At 35.0% G+C, this 21,107-nt stretch overlaps 1 protein-coding gene across 1 annotated transcript; it reads right to left on the bottom strand.

Annotated features, from left to right (window-relative positions):
- Positions 1-28: 28 nt before the first annotated feature.
- LOC137389795 (KICSTOR complex protein ITFG2-like) lies at positions 29-21,057 on the bottom strand. Its single transcript, XM_068075894.1, has 11 exons — positions 20,943-21,057; positions 19,097-19,192; positions 17,426-17,527; positions 17,189-17,279; positions 11,646-11,776; positions 7,932-8,029; positions 5,930-6,054; positions 5,470-5,561; positions 5,165-5,282; positions 3,567-3,740; positions 29-161 (listed from the first exon to the last, which is right to left on the bottom strand). Exons 1-11 carry the CDS (start codon positions 21,042-21,044, stop codon positions 79-81), a joined length of 1,212 nt encoding a protein of 403 aa, XP_067931995.1. The 5' UTR covers positions 21,045-21,057; the 3' UTR covers positions 29-78.
- Positions 21,058-21,107: the final 50 nt, after the last annotated feature.

Genomic DNA, 21,107 nt, shown 5'->3' with positions numbered 1-21,107 from the left:
CTGTACAAATAGCAAAACTTTGAAAATAAATTTACTTGCAAAATATATACATAAAATTTCACAAAAGTGATAATTCCCTCATTCTTGACAAAGTCGTGGCTTGCGTCCATATAGGCACCATTGGTAAAGTTTTTTCTTTCCTTCTCTTGTGGAATCCAGACCTTGAATAATGCAGTTTACTTGTACAACAAGTGAAAAACACCATCTAACCTGTAACTATTGAGGGAGGTAAACGGAGCATCATGAATCCCATTTGGTCACATTAGGCATAAAACTCAAACCAAAATTAAATGCATCAAGCTTATCACATGATGAGTTGCATTGTGATTATGCTCATGTCCACAACCTACCGTAAAACATGTACAGTGCACACTCAGGATACAATAACCCTGATACACACTGTTTTTCACTTTACGAAGTGGAACATTATTTTTTTCACCTCAGCATGCAAATCTTATTTCACCATATAAATTTAAAAAAAATTCATCTGAGCTCAAATTTTTGCAGTCAGTGTGCTTATTACGTATGCCAAAATAATGAAGACGCCGAAATGCTGTTCGTGAAAACATTCACTTGACAACATTCACAATGACCGATTTCTCTCAGTTCAGCAATTTCTGTGGGTAAGACGATAATACTTTTCCTTTAAAACCAGTAGCAAAGTTGGAGTTGCGATCCCTTCGAATAGGTCAGCGACCAGACAAATTATCTTAACCTGCTAACAAAAATCCCTTAGTTACAAAACAGCATGGTTTGGGCTTTCTTGCTGAATTAGGTTAAAAAAGGTTTTAATATTGACTAAAATTCTATTGAAAACCAGAAATTAATAGGTAATAAAATTTTAGTGATAAAAGGTTGAAATTCAGTGAAATAGTTAAAAATACATACTAAAACTTAGCTTTAAAGACTAACTGCCATTAACAGCTTTCATCGTTTTGTCATAGGTAAATCAGACACGCTGATTCCTATTTTGTACTCAAAATAAAGATCGGTCCACTAACTTTCAAAGTTATTTTAGTTTTTGAAGGCTTTTTTACAGCGATTCAATATCAGTATCGCAAACAGCACAACAAGCCCCGCCCATAAATATATGATGACGCCAAGCTTTTTAGGGACGTAAGTTGGGCATGTTTGGTCCGATCTAGAATTATAGAGATAGGTGTCTTAAAAACCCGTTATTCTCTAAATTCAGCCTTAAAAAAAATCTCAATCTTTTCTAAAAGGTAGATAAGCTATTTAACGTTGCTTGTAGCTTGTTACAGGATGTTTAATAGGCTGAACACCGTGAAAAATTAGCTCAAAAAAGCGCGATAACAACACTAGTTTGTGATAAAATAGCGCTTTTTTTCTATCGGCTGCAAACTAACAAACATACCGATGAGTGCAAGCTTATATGCAACATATAGTTAAATATAGGTATAAAATGAAAATATGCCTTCAAATTTAGAATGGAATAAAAAACTTGAAAGCTCCAACAAATGCAACACGGGTATTAAGATCATTGTAGGTTAATTGCAAGCAATATTTATCAGCTCTTAGAAACATGTATCAGCTTCTCCGTGCATATTTACATTATTTAAAGATCTGCCACAGGTTAAAGGTAGGTTAGCAAATTTCTTGCCTCTAAAAGGGTTTATGTCGCATCACCCGAAGCAGAGTGCAAAATATAATAATAATATAATTTATAATAATATATATAATAATTCGATTCGCCCGTGAAAGGGTTAAATTTATCTTCTCAACATCCTGACGAGGTGTTTGAAAAATACAATGCCACCCTTTATTTGAATGTCACCCTTAATTTGAATGTCACCTCTAATAAATCGCCACTCTAAAAGAAGGGTTGAAGAATAGAGCGCCATGGCGTTCAAATAAAAGTTTTACGGTATGTGAATTTTCTTCGCCGGTGTATAAAAACCGTTATCGCTCTCACATAACTAGTAAGAATATTCAGCATATAAGTACATTAACTCAATCCATGAGTACATAATACATACATAGTACATAATCAGAATGAAAACGAAGTTGTTTATCAGGTGAATAGTTTCCATTAATTCTTTGCGGCTGTTACACACTCAAATTGGTTGAGGAGTAACCACAAGTAATATTAGAGCCAAATGTCTACCCACAAATCCCTCAACTTTGACGCAAGATTTTCCAACATATGGTGTGAAATTTAGGCGATATACGATGCTTTGCGCAAACTAATTTTCAATGTGTAAGTTTGAAATTTATTGAAACATGTAATTTTTATAAATCAGTAGATATAAACACAGTTCTTTACACTGTTTGTTTTTGTGTTGTTAGATTAATATTAAACTGCTTCACACCTAGTTTTAAAATTATGGGTCGTAAGAAGACTTTTGCAAGTGGTCTACGCTAGTGGTCGTAGTGGAAAAGACATGAGCTAACATCTTATCAGTATTTTAAAAATCTGCGAAGCCTTGTAGTAGTTATCGGGAAAAGAAGTAAAAGTTGTAAAAATTATACATAAAATGTAAAACATCAACCTATTTGTTTTTATATTTATCTTAATTTGACGTTTCTTTAATTTATAGGCTAGCTCAGTATCTCTACGCAAGCACTGTCGAATTCCCATATCATCAAGGCTCGTCTCTGACGTAAAACGAACAATAAGAAACCTTTTTATTAATTATTATTTATTTAGTTTCTTGCATATAATTGAGTTTTTACATAATACATAAAACATTTGTTTTAATGCTAACTGAAGTATTTATCGTTAGGATTTTTTGTTTGTGAATAGTGATAAACAAAATAGTGTCTTATGGCAATATTGGCAACATAAAACAGTTTTGACACAAGCAAATCTGGGGATGAATTGACTGAATAAGTAGAAGTTGGCCTTCTAAGTTGGCCTATAATTTCCTTTCAAGTCGGATGTACTACAAGAATTGCACGATGTGAACTGAATAAATGACAGACTGTCATCAGCAGCTGGTTATGAACCATCTTGTACGATACCATCTTGTACGATACCATCTTGTACGATACCATCTTGTACGATACCATCTTGTACGATACCATCTTGTACGATACCATCTTGTACGATACCATCTTGTACGATACCATCTTGTACGATACCATCTTGTACGATACCATCTTGTACGATACCATCTTGTACGATACCATCTTGTACGATACCATCTTGTACGATACCATCTTGTACGATACCATCTTGTACGATACCATCTTGTACGATACCATCTTGTACGATACCATCTTGTACGATACCATCTTGTACGATACCATCTTGTACGATACCATCTTGTACGATACCATATTGTACTATACCATCTTGTACAATACCATCTTGTACAATACCATCTTGTACTATACCATCTTGTACTATACCATCTTGTACAATACCAAGCGTGATAAGGTACAAGTTACAGTTTATACACAAAAACAAGGATTTAAGTATTTTTGAAATAGTGAAGTTCACAAATCAAGGCTTCTGGTTGGTAACGTAGAGCTTGAGAACATCTCGACATGTAAAAATTGACAAGAGCAATGCGCATATCACCTCTCAACTGGAAACAACTTACCAAGTCTAGCCATGTTATCCATGAACTGTTTCACTTTCTCATTGCCTTCAAGGGCTTCGATAAGACTAACTGTCTGTACATGAGCCAGTTTGATATTGTGGTATATGTATATCCTGCCGCTTGATGTCACATAAATCAAGCATGCTTCATTCTTTGATTCCACAGAATAGTGTCCTGTACAGAAGGAAAAAATTACTAGCTAGGAACACAACGTAAAATCATTTTTATGAGATGTCACAATCCTTACTATAATAAGAGCCCGTGTCCGCCAGTCTAATGTCACGCTAAGAGTGTAATGAAAAAAGATTTTCTTGCACTGGAATTGAGCCTGGGGCTTCAGATCCAAAGGCAAGCACACTACCACTACCGTAATACCTTGCTAATTACCTCGCCACTCCACCAAGTAATTATGCATATACTGATTTACACATGATGATCACATGATGACACACGGGGCTGCTAGCGTACTAGTATTAAAAAGAAAACACTGTTCAACTATGTCATGTGTTGCAATAATTTTTTTAAATAACTTCACTAGCCTCACCCATTCAAATGGAATTGAATAAGTCACTTCACAAAAAGTGGGAAAAGACTGCATTCCTGCTTCTCATACACCGATTGCAGTGTAGTGTTAATGGCAACAAGATGAAGCTTTGCTTCCATTCAGCAATGTTTGAACTGACAATGGCAAGTGATTGGCTAAAATATTTTAAAAAGTGGCTCTATGGGAGAAATGAGAGCTCACGACTACTGTAAAACCTCCATTTGAACGCCATGCCGCTGTATTTTTAACACATCCCCCTATAGTTTTATTAGAGCTAACGTTTAACTAGAGGGTGGCACTGTGTTTTCCAACTAGCTCATTAGAATTATGGGGAGACAATTTAATGCCTTATGGGCGAGGCGAATGTCGCCTATATTTTGCACTCTTCTTTGGCTGGAGGAAGATTAACGCCGCCAGCCTAAGCAATTTGTCTAAACCATTGTTCATATACGCCGGAGCATCAGACTGAGTTAAACAAGGAACTACAATTAGCCGGATACAGTTATTAATTATTTCGATGCTGTCGCTTTCAAAGTTTTAAAGAAAAACCATAAAGCTTTGGAGGTAGAATACAGACTTCGATACGCCATAACAAAGGCTGCTATTTACGTGTTCCTGAAAAATATTTTCGTCGTTCATCAAAATGCTTTAAAGCTTTCAGGTCAGACTGTAAACCACATTATGGACGAATCTGAAGACGATGGGTCGGATTTAGGCTTTAGTGACTTCGAATCCGAGTGTAGTTTTTATGATTGGGACGATTGATCTTCTCAGGTACACTATCACTAAAACCATGGCAATGATTACAGCAACAACAAAAGAATTGTTAATGATGTAATTAGTACCATTTTGTAGACACTTTTCTACTGATTACTTGTAGCCATCATATTTAAAGCTATTGAGAGCAGGCAAAAGATAATACATGAAACTATGTGACAGTTAGGTATCTTTCATGATGAGACCTCAGACTGTGATGCCTAACTACTCACTGTCTACCAGAATAGGGGTACCACCACTACTCAGCCATCTTCTAGGATGGGCTGCACAGACCTACCAGCTATAAAAGCTGCAGTTGGCTCATCAAACTGAAACTTGGCAATCTGTTGTTTACTATTGACTATGTAGGTCTGACCATCCCAGGAGCAGACAATCACTTCCTCTACGCCATCTCCCTGACAAATATTTGTTACAGATGTACCATTGCGGTTTTATCTAAAGCCTCGAGTCTTCCGATTCAACAAACACTATAATCGTTACTTAAAATGAACGTTGAATATACTAGTTCGTAAAACAGGTCACTAGTTTGTCTCTGACCCATTAAAACAGCTTAAACAATTTAAACAATCAAATGTCTCTTACAGTTATGTCTAGTTTGGTCAGGCCAAACAGCTGGTGGTCAACATGAATCTCATAGATTTTATGTCCCTCATAATCCATGAGCATAATTGTCCCTAAAATGGCAAAACAGTTGACATATGTAGCAGTTGTATTAATGGCACAACAGTTGACACATGTAGCAGTTGTATTAATGGCACAACAGTTAACACATATAGCAATTGTATTATCAGAGACTGGGATAAATGTCACCTAGGCCAACTTTATTAAGTTGAAAATCTATCAAACGCATAAAGATACTGCAGACTGCTATGATTCACCAAATGCATGGCTCATGTAGAGCAAGGAATGACTCGCTTACAGCATGGCATGACTCGCCTAGGGCATGGCATGATATGTCTAGGGCATGGCGTAACACACAAATTACATGGTATGACACACAAAAGTGTATAGCCTGACTTATTTTTTGCATGGGAAAACATACCATCTAGTGTTGTCAGCGCATAGTAGTTCCTGTTGTCTTCTGTCCTCACATTGCCCACCATCTCAGTGTACACACAGTCATTTCTTGCCTGACTTGACTTGGATGGCTGCTTGTCATATATCACCCTAGAGCAATGAAGACAGCTCTGTTACAGCAGTATTAATCCAACATGCAGTGCTATACAATGAAGACAGCTCTGTTACAGCAGTATTAATCCAACATGAAATGCTCTACAATGAAAATAGCTCTGTTACAACAGTATTAATCCAACATGCAGTGCTCTACAATGAAGACAAATCTCTTACAACAGTATTAATCCAACATGCAGTGCTCTACAATGAAGACAGCTCTGTTACAACAGTATTAATCCAACATGCAGTGCTCTACAATGAAGACAAATCTCTTACAACAGTATTAATCCAACATGAAATGCTCTACAATGAAGACAGCTCTGTTACAACAGTATTAATCCAACATGCAGTGCTATAATACAATGAAGACAGATCTCTTACAGCAATGTTAATCCAACATGCAGTGCTCTACAATGAAGACAGCTCTGTTACAACAGTATTAATCCAACATGCAGTGCTCTACAATGAAGACAGATCTCTTACAACAGTGTTAATCCAACATGCAGTGCTCTACAATGAAGACAGCTCTGTTACAACAGTATTAACCCAACATGCAGTGCTCTACAATGAAGACAGATCTCTTACAACAGTATTAATCCAACATGAAATGCTCTACAATGAAGACAGCTCTGTTACAACAGTATTAATCCAACATGCAGTGCTATAATACAATGAAGACAGATCTCTTACAGCAATGTTAATCCAACATGCAGTGCTCTACAATGAAGACAGCTCTGTTACAACAGTATTAATCCAACATGCAGTGCTCTACAATGAAGACAGATCTCTTACAACAGTGTTAATCCAACATGCAGTGCTCTACAATGAAGACAGCTCTGTTACAACAGTATTAACCCAACATGCAGTGCTCTACAATGAAGACAGATCTCTTACAACAGTATTAATCCAACATGCAGTGCTATAATACAATGAAGACAGCTCTGTTACAACAGTATTAATCCAACATGCAGTGCTATAATACAATGAAGACAGATCTCTTACAGCAGTGTTAATCCAACATGCAGTGCTATACAACAAACATTTGGATAAGTCATTGATTGTACAAGCCAAGAAGGCTGAAGCCAAAAACCCTCATTTCCTGGGTAATCAAGCTGTATGGCGCATCGATGTGTAATCGTATCAAAAGTTACGTTGCAAGAAAACCTGGTATGTCCAACATAGAAATAGTTTGGTTAGTGTTTGTTCTAACATTACTTCATATCCTGATTTTGGTTATACATGTAGTTTAATTAAATAATCCTGTAATTCTGTAAAGACCTGTGAAAAATCTGCAAAATTAAGGCTAAAAACAACAGAGCAAGTACATTTACAAGTGACAGGCAAATGATGTAAAGCCAATAAAATAATTGATCACTATGTCTATGCGAGTATATCTCCTGACCTCATGAACAATCAACTCACTATGCTAAGCACAAACTGACAGTACAAGCTGACTAATAAGACGCTTGATATCAAAGCAACTATCCGTCTAAGTCAGAAAAAAGCTCAAAACAACCTATCTCAATACACTTCACTAGTAAACAGACTGATAGTTACTAACTATTAGATGCAAAACTCACCATAATATCTTGCGTGTGACAACTTATAATCCTGATGTGACAATTGAGCAACAAATAAATGTATGAGTTTTGATGAAGCATTTAAATAAAATCACTAACTATGACCGCATCTACTGAGCTGTAGTCTCCTTTAGAACAGCAATATAAGCGATGAAAAGCTGTCTACGGAACCTGCATAGCTCCTCAAACAGGCAAGCAGTTTTCTTGTAAAACAAATTTACAATAGACAAATCATAACTTCATGGCAATTCCAATTTGAAATTATCTCAATCACGTGTTGGGACTACTTACTCTCCGTTCGACTTCAGTATTGCAAAAGTTCCTCCTGGTTGACTTGCAACAAGATCACATAAGTTATCCTCTCCTGGCTTGAGCGATATCGAACCAATCTAAGACAGAACAGCTGTGTGTGACTTGGTAATGTTAATTATGATGTTGAAAGAGGTGGTATCTGTCAATCATAATGTTCATCTGGTAAACTATCCTTGGGTGAATGTTGCTTAGTATACAATTGGCTTGCTTGCATAGACATATATTCATATATATCCATTAAGATCACATTTGCAAAGTTCATCCAATTTGTGATGTGAGCACTCTGGTGTCAGCACATTGACTTTCTTAAAGTCTGTGAGGCAACGTAGTTGTTTCATGACAGTCTGTGAGGCAACTTAGTAGTGTTATATATATATATATATATATATATATATATATATATATATATATATATATATATATATATATATATATATATATATATATATATATATATATATATATATATATATATATATATATATATATAAATTGTTTCCTCACCCCGGTTAACCCGTATGTGTGGTAGTTTCTGCTCTAACTCGGGTCTCCTACCAGAGACCTGGGAGTTTGAGCACTCGCCTCAAGATCTTAGCTGTTCCCAATAGCACATTTTTCTGCAACTCACCTGAGTTGATTGCTGTTGGTATCTGGGCAAGCCACATTTTATGTGCCGGTGTTATTGCACCCAGTGCCCCAATGACTACTGGGATTACAGTTGTTCTTACATCCCAGCATTTTTCAATCTCTTCTCCAAGAGGGAGATATTTCTCTACCTTTTCTTTTTCTTTGCTGGCTATATTGTAGTCATTGGGTACTGCTATATCTATTATAGTAGCTCTCTTGTTCTCCTTGTCTACCACTACTATATCTGGTTGGTTTGCCAGGACATACTTGTCAGTCCGGATGTAGAAGTCCCAGAGGATCTTAGCGCGGTCATTTTCATTCACCTTACCAGGAGCTTCCCACCAGTGTTGTGGTTTATTAAGGCCATACTCGTCACATAGACTTCTATACACAACACCTTCGACATGATTATGCCGCTCAGTGTATGCGTTTCCTGCTAGCTGCTTGCATCCACTGATGATGTGTTGGATGGTCTCAGGTACATCTTTGCACAAGCTGCATCTAGGATCGTCTCTAGTGTGATAGATTTTTGTTTGGAGTTGCCTTGTTGCGAGCACTTGCTCCTGGGCTGCCATGATTAGCGACTCTGTATTGGCCGTTAGGTTTCCTTTGTTCAGCCACATATATGTCTGGTGGAGATCGCCAACCTTAGATATTTGTCGGTGGTAAGCACCATGAAGAGGTTTCGTGTGCTAGTCAATTTCCTCATCATCAGGGCGAAGGTCCATTGTAAGAGCAGCCGATTGAAATTCAGCTAGCAACTTATCTGAAGTGGCCATGGAGGCTGCATAGGCTTTGATGCTTTGCTCTTCCGCTTTCACTGTCTGCTGTACACTTTTGAGTCCCCTACCGCCATCTTTCCTATCAAGATACAATCTAGTAGTATCAGATTTTGGGTGGAGTGCTCCATGCATGGTCAGCAGTTAACGAGTTGCTATATCTGTTTCCTTGATGGCTTCCTCAGTCCACTTTATTATGCCTGCTGGATATCTTATTACTGGCAGTGCGTAGGTATTTATTGCCATGACTTGGTTCTTGGCATTGAACTGGCTCCGTAGGACCTGCCGAAGGCCTTTCTTGTATTCAGTAATGGCTTTGTGACGTACTTCGGCTTCGTGGTTGATGTTGCTTTGCATAATCCCCAAGTACTTGTACCCTTCTTCTATATCTTTGATGGTACCATTTGGCATTCTTAGGCCGTCTGTGAGCATAGAATGGTCTTTCTTAAGAATTAGCCTTCAACATTTCTCAATACCGAAGGTCATTCCGATGTCCTTGCTGTATACCTGAGTGAGGTGTATTAGCGAATCAATGTCCCTTTCTTTGTTAGCGTACAGCTTGATGTCATCCATGTAGAAGAGGTGGCTTATCTTGGTGCCACTCTTAAACTGGTACCCATATTGAGTCTTCTCCAGCATATTGCTTAAAGGGTTTAGGCATATGCAGAAGAGCAGCGGTGATAAGGAGTCACCTTGATAGATGCGTCACTTAATTTTTACACTCGCCAGCTTTTTGCCATTAGCCTCTAGTTCCATATATATATGGAACTAGATATATATATATATATATATATAGTTTGTGACTATTTATAGCAAAAATATCAAGGTGAGATACAGCTGTATCATTTGGTAGTGCATCCTAATTCTAACTGAGATCTTTAGAAACTGAGAAGAAGAGAAGTGTTCATTTTTGGTCTGATTTATGCACTATTATGTTCAAATATGGCTCACTGAGCGCTTCTGTTTGTATCCAGGCAATAGTTGAAATAAAACCGAATAAAAACTACAAGATTAGGACTGTCTATATTTTTACTACAGCCAAAAAATATGAAATTCCATGTTATTAATTTTGAAACTTTTAAAAAATTATTTTCAAAGAACAATTTTTAACTTTTAATAAATTTATTTGAAGTTTCAATAAAAGTTGAGTAGTAATACACTTCCATAAAAACTCATTCCAGATAAGAGTAAAAATTGCTGCAGAAGGACATCGTTCCAGACTGTCTTTGTTATACTTTCGAGAACGAAGAGAATGCTTTAATCAAAATATTTGCTCTAAGCTAACACCAACTACTGAAATAGGGTATAACGATTTTATATGAATATTAACAAAAAGAAACACGTCAAGAACATACAGTAAACTCTTTTACAATGTGAATAATTTGTTCTCAGAAAGTTTATGTTATAGCGACTTTATGTTATATAAAGCGTAAATTGCATGCCAGTAGTCTAATCTGTTTCAAGATCTTCCTAAACACACCCCTTCGAAAGGCAAAAAACTAAACTTAACTTCGTAATTCAATGACTGTACAGGAACTGTGGTATTATTGGTTTGTATCGACAACCTTTCTCTTTATTCTTATCGTTTACACTTGGTTTAGAGTCGTTGATTGTGAATTTACATTAAGTTTAGTGCACGTAAAGGGAAGTGCACACCTTCAATATGTACTTAAGTCGGTTTTTTCACTATTTATCTCAACAGCAAAAAAAATATATGTCTAAACTAAAGTAACAAAAATTATATCTTTACTATAATAAGAGTGTCACTGTATAATATCTGAAATTATATCTTTACTATAATAAGAGTGTTACTGTATAATATCTGAAATTATGTCTTTACTATAATAAGCCTGTTCAACTGTATGATATCTGTTCAACTGTATGTCCAAAGAGAGGGTTAGAGATAAGGATAAAATATTTATATTTCATCCTTATGTATATTTATCTCTACGAGTGCGAAACGAGGGGTATGCATTTAAGGCTAATTATGAGTTGCTCATTATTCAAATCGAAGTTAAGAGCTTGCACTAGTTGCAAACATTATGTTGCGTTATATACAAGTTCTTGTGTATACATAAGAACTGTACAAACATTATGTTGCGTTATATACAAGTTCTTGTGTATACATAAGAACTGTACATACATTATGTTGCGTTATATACAAGTTCTTGTGTATACATAAGAACTGTACAAACATTATGTTGCGTTATATACAAGTTCTTGTGTATACATAAGAACTGTACATACATTTCTGCTTAGGCTGGGCTGAAGCTTAAGCTAGTCTAACCTGAGCATCTAAAGACCACTTGTTGAAGAAAGCTATCTCACCACCCTTGGTGTTTGTGTATGGATACCAGCGGTAGGTTCTCACAATCCTGTCAGAAAAACCAACAGCTATCTCTATTTTGCCATCACCGTCTACAAGATAACAAAATGACCAAGATAACCACCGAAAACCAATGAAAACCGATGAATGAAAAACCGATGAAAAACCGATGAAAACCAAAAACTGAAAATGTGAAAATCAAAAAGTCTGCTATAATAGATAGCACATAGTATTATTAATATAGAGCAGCAGGCGTAATAGGCACATAGTATTATTAATATAGAGCAGCAGGTGCAATAGGTGCATAGTATTATTAGTATAGAGCAGCAGGTGTAATAGGTACATAGTATTATTAATATAGAGCAGCAGGTGCAATAGGTGCATAGTATTATTAATATAGAGCAGCAGGTGTAATAGGCACATAGTATTATTAATATAGAGCAGCAGGTGTAATAGGTACATAGTATTATTAATATAGAGCAGCAGGTGCAATAGACACATAGTATTATTAATATAGAGCAGCAGGTGTAATAGGTACATAGTATTATTAATATAGAGCAGCAGGTGTAATAGGCACATAGTATTATTAATATAGAGCAGCAGGTGTAATAGGTACATAGTATTATTAATATAGAGCAGCAGGTGTAATAGGCACATAGTATTATTAATATAGAGCAGCAGGTGTAATAGACACATAGTATTATTAATATAGAGCAGCAGGTGTAATAGGTACATAGTATTATTAATATAGAGCAGCAGGTGTAATAGGTACATAGTATTATTAATATAGAGCAGTAGGTGTAATAGGTACATAGTATTATTAATATAGAGCAGCAGGTGCAATAGGTACATAGTATTATTAATATAGAGCAGCAGGTGTAATAGGCACATAGTATTATTAATATAGAGCAGCAGGTGCAATAGGTACATAGTATTATTAATATAGAGCAGCAGGTGTAATAGGTACATAGTATTATTAATATAGAGCAGCAGGTGTAATAGGTACATAGTATTATTAATATAGAGCAGCAGGTGTAATAGGTACATAGTATTATTAATATAGAGCAGCAGGTGTAATAGACACATAGTATTATTAATATAGAGCAGCAGGTGCAATAGGTACATAGTATTATTAATATAGAGCAGCAGGTGCAATAGACACATAGTATTATTAATATAGAGCAGCAGGTGTAATAGGTACATAGTATTATTAATATAGAGCAGTAGGTGCAATAGACACATAGTATTATTAATATAGAGCAGCAGGTGTAATAGGTACATAGTATTATTAATATAGAGCAGCAGGTGTAATAGACACATAGTATTATTAGTATAGAGCTGCAGGTGTAATAGGTACATAGTATTATTAATATAGAGCAGCAGGTGCAATAGGTACATAGTATTATTAATATAGAGCAGCAGGTGTAATAGGTGCATAGTAATATTAGTATAGAGCAGCAGGTGCAATAGGTACATAGTATTATTAATATAGAGCAGCAGGTGTAATAGACACATAGTATTATTAATATAGAGCTGCAGGTGTAATAGGTACATAGTATTATTAATATAGAGCAGCAGGTGTAATAGGTACATAGTATTATTAATATAGAGCAGCAGGTGTAATAGGTACATAGTATTATTAATATAGAGCAGCAGGTGTAATAGGTACATAGTATTATTAATATAGAGCAGCGGGTGTAATAGGCACATAGTATTATTAATATAGAGCAGCAGGTGCAATAGGTACATAGTATTATTAATATAAAGCAGCAGGTGTAATAGGTACATAGTATTATTAATATAGAGCAGCAGGTGTAATAGGCACATAGTATTATTAATATAGAGCAGCGGGTGTAATAGGCACATAGTATTATTAATATAGAGCAGCAGGTGTAATAGGCACATAGTATTATTAATATAGAGCTGCAGGTGTAATAGGTACATAGTATTATTAATATAGAGCAGCAGGTGTAATAGGTACATAGTATTATTAGTATAGAGCAGCAGGTGCAATAGACACATAGTATTATTAATATAGAGCAGCAGGTGCAATAGACACATAGTATTATTAATATAGAGCAGCAGGTGTAATAGGTACATAGTATTATTAATATAGAGCAGCAGGTGTAATAGGTACATAGTATTATTAATATAGAGCAGCAGGTGTAATAGGCACATAGTATTATTAGTATAGAGCAGCAGGTGTAATAGGTGCATAGTATTATTAATATAGAGCTGCAGGTGTAATAGGTACATAGTATTATTAATATAGAGCAGCAGGTGTAATAGGTACATAGTATTATTAATATAGAGCAGCAGGTGCAATAGGTACATAGTATTATTAATATAGAGCAGCAGGTGCAATAGGTACATAGTATTATTAATATAGAGCAGCAGGTGTAATAGGCACATAGTATTATTAATATAGAGCAGCAGGTGTAATAGTTACATAGTATTATTAATATAGAGCAGCAGGTGTAATAGTTACATAGTATTATTAATATAGAGCAGCAGGTGTAATAGGTACATAGTATTATTAATATAGAGCAGCAGGTGTAATAGTTACATAGTATTATTAATATAGAGCAGCAGGTGTAATAGGTACATAGTATTATTAATATAGAGCAGCAGGTGTAATAGGCACATAGTATTATTAATATAGAGCAGCAGGTGTAATAGGCACATAGTATTATTAATATAGAGCAGCAGGTGCAATAGGTACATAGTATTATTAATATAGAGCAGCAGGTGCAATAGGTACATAGTATTATTAGTATAGAGCAGCAGGTGTAATAGGTACATAGTATTATTAATATAGAGCAGCAGGTGTAATAGGTACATAGTATTATTAATATAGAGCAGCAGGTGTAATAGGTACATAGTATTATTAATATAGAGAAGCAGGTGCAATAGGTACATAGTATTATTAGTATAGAGCAGCAGGTGTAATAGGTACATAGTATTATTAATATAGAGCAGCAGGTGTAATAGGCACATAGTATTATTAATATAGAGCAGCAGGTGTAATAGGTACATAGTATTATTAATATAGAGCAGCAGGTGTAATAGGCACATAGTATTATTAATATAGAGCAGCAGGTGTAATAGGTACATAGTATTATTAATATAGAGCAGCAGGTGTAATAGGCACATAGTATTATTAATATAGAGCAGCAGGTGTAATAGGTACATAGTATTATTAATATAGAGCAGCAGGTGTAATAGGTACATAGTATTATTAATATAGAGCAGCAGGTGTAATAAGTACATAGTATTATTAATATAGAGCAGCAGGTGTAATAGGCACATAGTATTATTAATATAGAGCAGCAGGTGCAATAGGTACATAGTATTATTAATATAGAGCAGCAGGTGTAATAGGTACATAGTATTATTAATATAGAGCAGCAGGTGTAATAGGTGCATAGTATTATTAGTATAGAGCAGCAGGTGTAATAGGTACATAGTATTATTAATATAGAGCAGCAGGTGTAATAGGCACATAGTATTATTAATATAGAGCAGCAGGTGCAATAGGTACATAGTATTATTAATATAGAGCAGCAGGTGTAATAGGTGCATAGTATTATTAATATAGAGCAGCAGGTGTAATAGGTACATAGTATTATTAATATAGAGCAGCAGGTGTAATAGGTACATAGTATTATTAATATAGAGCAGCAGGTGTAATAGGTACATAGTATTATTAATATAGAGCAGCAGGTGTAATAGGCACATAGTATTATTAATATAGAGCAGCAGGTGTAATAGGCACATAGTATTATTAATATAGAGCAGCAGGTGTAATAAGTACATAGTATTATTAATATAGAGCAGCAGGTGTAATAGGCACATAGTATTATTAATATAGAGCAGCAGGTGCAATAGGTACATAGTATTATTAATATAGAGCAGCAGGTGCAATAGGTACATAGTATTATTAATATAGAGCAGCAGGTGTAATAGGTGCATAGTATTATTAATATAGAGCAGCAGGTGTAATAGGTACATAGTATTATTAATATAGAGCAGCAGGTGTAATAGGCACATAGTATTATTAATATAGAGCAGCAGGTGTAATAGGTACATAGTATTATTAATATAGAGCAGCAGGTGTAATAGGTGCATAGTATTATTAGTATAGAGCAGCAGGTGCAATAGGTACATAGTATTATTAGTATAGAGCAGCAGGTGTAATAGGTACATAGTATTATTAGCATAGAGCAGCAGGTGTAATAGGTACATAGTATTATTAATATAGAGCAGCAGGTGCAATAGGTACATAGCATTATTAATATAGAGCAGCAGGTGTAATAGACACATAGTATTATTAATATAGAGCAGCAGGTGTAATAGGCACATAGTATTATTAATATAGAGCAGCAGGTGTAATAGGCACATAGTATTATTAATATAGAGCAGCAGGTGCAATAGGTACATAGTATTATTAGCATAGAGCAGCAGGTGTAATAGGTACATAGTATTATTAATATAGAGCAGCAGGTGCAATAGGTACATAGTATTATTAATATAGAGCAGCAGGTGTAATAGGCACATAGTATTATTAATATAGAGCAGCAGGTGCAATAGGTACATAGTATTATTAATATAGAGCAGCAGGTGTAATAGGTACATAGTATTATTAATATAGAGCAGCAGGTGTAATAGGCACATAGTATTATTAATATAGAGCAGCAGGTGTAATAGGTACATAGTATTATTAATATAGAGCAGCAGGTGCAATAGGTACATAGTATTATTAATATAGAGCAGCAGGTGTAATAGGTACATAGTATTATTAATATAGAGCAGCAGGTGTAATAGGCACATAGTATTATTAATATAGAGCAGCAGGTGTAATAGGCACATAGTATTATTAATATAGAGCAGCAGGTGCAATAGGTACATAGTATTATTAATATAGAGCAGCAGGTGCAATAGGTACATAGTATTATTAATATAGAGCAGCAGGTGTAATAGGTACATAGTATTATTAATATAGAGCAGCAGGTGTAATAGGTACATAGTATTATTAATATAGAGCAGCAGGTGTAATAGGTACATAGTATTATTAATATAGAGAAGCAGGTGTAATAGGTGCATAGTATTATTAATATAGAGCAGCAGGTGTAATAGGTACATAGTATTATTAATATAGAGCAGCAGGTGTAATAGGTGCATAGTATTATTAATATAGAGCAGCAGGTGTAATAGGCACATAGTATTATTAATATAGAGCAGCAGGTGTAATAGGCACATAGTATTATTAATATAGAGCAGCAGGTGTAATAAGTACATAGTATTATTAATATAGAGCAGCAGGTGTAATAGGCACATAGTATTATTAATATAGAGCAGCAGGTGCAATAGGTACATAGTATTATTAATATAGAGCAGCAGGTGCAATAGGTACATAGTATTATTAATATAGAGCAGCAGGTGTAATTATAATTATAAAGATTATAAATCTGGTATTTTTATAATGCAGCAACTGACTAGCCTACCAATGTCTCCCATAAGCAACACTTTACTATTAGCTGACAAATGCTGCCGATGAATTGGTCGAAGTTCCTCATCTATGAATGCTTCTTCACCCTGAATAAAAATACAATAAAACTATTAATGACAAGTAATCAGAAAATTAACTAATCGGAAGAGTAAGAACTTTTGTCATCAGAAATCAAGCACCCAGTAATAGACTTAAAAAACCTTTAATGTCCGAGGCAACTGTCAGTACTCACCTGAGGGGACACGTGGAACACATTGCACCAGCCATCAGCACTTAGTACCAGAATAGTGTTGGTGTTGCTATTGCAGATATCTCCGACAGCGACACATGTAATCTTTAAAAGTGAAGGTCAGATCAGCTCTTAGATTCAAGATTAAAATACCGACTGAGATAAATACATGGAGATACTTGTACAGTATATAGTTGGTCAAAAAGACAATTCTAATGAAATAATTACAAGATACATAGTAATAATAAAAGCTACAAGAGTTATAACTTAAAATATTTAATAAACTGACACTTAAAATATGAAAACTGCTCAGCCTCTTCAACATTTTGCGGTTACCCACACATTTAACAAAAATCTTCGCTTCTACTGTTTCAAAAGACTATCATTTTCTTTGCTCTAAACAGCACTACAAGACATGGACGAATAACATGATAACACTTTGCTAACGGTGCTAAAGTTATATTTTTATAAACAATACAGTGTAAAAACCAACTACAGTAAGCGCGCCTACAACGTAAATAGTCTGTTCCAGGAATATTTATGCTATAGAGAATTTCGTTATACGAACAGTTAAATACAAGTTAATTGCCTAATCCGTTTCCAGATATTTCCAAACACACCTTTTTGGCCATACAAAAAATCAAAACCAGTCTCAACTTTTTAATTTGTTGGCTGCACCGTAACTGCAGTATCATTGGTTTGCATCGACAACTTTTTTTACTTTTTTTCATCATGTTCACTTGTTTTATGGTTCATATATTGCGAGAATTTTAAAATAAGCACATTTTTAACGTCATTTACCATCATTTGTTTGTTTCGTTTTGACAGCAAGGTTTATTCTGCAAACGAAAACTAATAACAAATATTTTATACGTTTACAATAAACTAAAACAAAAATATATTTTCACTAAAATAAAAGCGGTGTGTACATGTTCGTCGTCTATCTGTATCTATCATCTGTCGTCTATCTGTATCTATCGTCTGTCTGTATCTATCGTCTGTCGTCTATCTGTATCTATCGTCTGTCATCTAACTGTATCTATCGTCTGTCTGTATCTATCGTCTGTCGTCTATCTGTATCTATTGTCTGTCATCTATCTGTATCTATCGTCTGTCGTCTATCTGTATCTATCGTCTGTCGTCTATCTGTATCTATCGTCTATCTGTATCTAGGGGTTCAAGATTAGGATTAAAGATATATTCCGATAATACTTCAACTCGTGACACTCACATTCGTAGACCGACGATGTGCAGATGACCTGGTAGAGGGATGACCTGCACCAATCGATTGCTTAAAGTATTTTTGAACGATTGCGCTGCTACTTATTCTCTCTGTTTTTTCCACACGCCTGGCAATCTATCATGGCAAACTAGAATGTCATGAACTTGTATATGCAATAAAGATAACGCTATACTATGTCGTTTTGTATCAAAAGTGCGGTGAAATAACTACAAGATTGTGGTTATTCAAATCGAATTGAAAACTTGCACTATTTTGGCACTTTACGTTATATGGAACTTTTGAGCAGTACGAAGCAAAAACTTTAAATAAATTTTTCATGTTATTTGAAATTTACGTAATAGAAAGTATACGTTATAGGAGTCTACTGTGGTGTAAACTTTTATTCATTTAATAACCAAAGGTAAAATAAATGCAACTAAATTATAATTTACCGTTCCAAGATCTCTGCAAGACTTCCAGGCTTTTGGTTCAGAGCCTTTGTAAACTAGCAGATGACCAGAGACAGTTCCAACAGCTAATTCATTGCTCTAATGAATATAACTGAGTGTCTAACATGTGTCATGATTTCACAGAATGAAAGTGGTAATGTTAGATATTAAAAGACTTACGGTAAAACCTCTAATTGAATGCCATAAATGCCATGGCGCTCTACTTTTCAACCTTTTCTCTATAGTGGTGGTGAAATAGAGGTCATGTTAAATAGGGGTTGGCATTGTATTTTTTAAATGACTCGTCAGAATTTTGGGAAAATAAATTTCGCCATTTTACGGGCGAAGCGAATGTTGCCTATGATAATTTGCCCTTTTTTTCAGGTGGAGCAATATTAAACCTTTTGGATGAAATAAATCTGCTAATTTAACTCCAACTTGCCAAAGATCTCTTAATAAATGTACATTGAGAAACCGAGAAATATCTCTACCAGTTTATATCTATTGCTCGCAATTAACCCGCAAACATATTATTGCCTGTATCCTGCTTTGCAATGTGTTGGAGCTCTCAATTTTTATTTCATTCTAATATTGAAAACATACTTTTACTTTTACCAATTTCTATATTTAATAATGTTGCATAAAAGCTCATAGCACTCACTGATATGTTTGCTACAGTTTGCAGCCAAAACTAACTTTTTTATGTGCAATAGAAGAGTTACAAGTGTCGATCGATGGTAAGATTTTATTACCGCAATGATGCTATTAAATAATATACTATAAATCTGCAAATTTATAAGTTATATAATGATTAAATGATAAATGATTGAATGCTACAAATTTATATTCATAGCAAGTGGCATAAACAAACCATACTTATAATACGTACATAATACTAACGTTTTTAAAACAAAAATATTTGCAACGTTTGCTCTGCCAGCTGAGTTCTGATCGTTGCTTTTGATGGAACGAACATCTTGCGGTTGTCCAATACCTTTCACAATGCCTTCTGAACTTCAATCTACCATCGTAAATGTAAACCCTTTTTATATATATACCTCGAAGTATCAGGATTGCGTTAAACAAGGAACTACTATTAACCTTAAACAGTTATTAATTATTTCTATGGCGTCGCTTCAAAGTTTTAAAAAACGAAAAGCTTTGGAGTTGGAAAACGAAAGAATTAATTGATGAATTGATGTAAACGATTCATTATTAATACGATTTTGGGGATATCTTTCTACTGACCACTTGATATTATGGGTTTATAAAGATTAAGGATTGTCAAAGTGGCGGTCAAATGGAGGTGGCATTATATTTTTCAACCCTTTTCCCAGAGTGGCGGTCAATTAGAGGCATTCAAATAGAGGTGCCGCTCAATTACAGGTTTTACGGTATATACAGATGTTACCAATATAAGACTGGAAGTAATAATGCATGCATGTTCATAATTGTGTGCCATGAATCTTGTATAATGTATATAAATGAAATGCCAGAGTAGCATAGACAGCTGAGCAAACAACTTTTGAGTTCTAATGAAAAGACACACGCAAACTTGTTTTTTTGTTGTCGAGTCCATGTGGACCAGGACACAAAATGCAATGCACAAACACAAAATAAATACAGTATATGTATTTAGCAGCAAAACTAAAGTAATACTATAATGAGAAGAGAAATTGTAATCTCAGTGACATAGCTGAACTTGGCTGTCGGTCTGGGTCTAGTTGGCATAAGATATGGCGCTATACCTCAAAAGATATTCATGTAGGCATTATGGCAAAACAGGCCTTACAGGTTCCTGCTACAGGTCACAATATTACAGCTTTATTAATGACCTGTGGTTACTCACGCCATCATTATCGACATCTCCCAACGCTATCGCTTGTTGGCAAAGATTCCATGGACCATGAAATTCGAGCTCCAGCCTCTCGACAAAGGAAATGGTTCGCATGGCTCCAACAGCAACAACCTAAGATGGCACAATCAAGCTCTGTTTTGCCATACTATAATTGTT

This window comes from Watersipora subatra, chromosome 3, assembly GCF_963576615.1.
Source record: "Watersipora subatra chromosome 3, tzWatSuba1.1, whole genome shotgun sequence".
Classification (NCBI taxonomy): Eukaryota; Metazoa; Bryozoa; class Gymnolaemata; order Cheilostomatida; family Watersiporidae; genus Watersipora; species Watersipora subatra.
Note: the sequence above shows the minus strand (reverse complement) of the source record. Positions and strands in the feature narration are given on the sequence as shown.

Coding starts and splice junctions, on each gene's coding strand:
- LOC137389795 (XM_068075894.1), bottom strand. CDS start 21,044: ATGCGAACCATTTCCTTTGTCGAGAGGCTGGAGCTCGAATTTCATGGT. Junction 8,030..11,645: donor AGTGGTCTTTAGATGCTCAG/GTTAGACTAGCT, acceptor GTTCTGTCTTAG/ATTGGTTCGATATCGCTCAA. Junction 3,741..5,164: donor AACTGCAGCTTTTATAGCTG/GTAGGTCTGTGC, acceptor CCTTCTGTACAG/GACACTATTCTGTGGAATCA.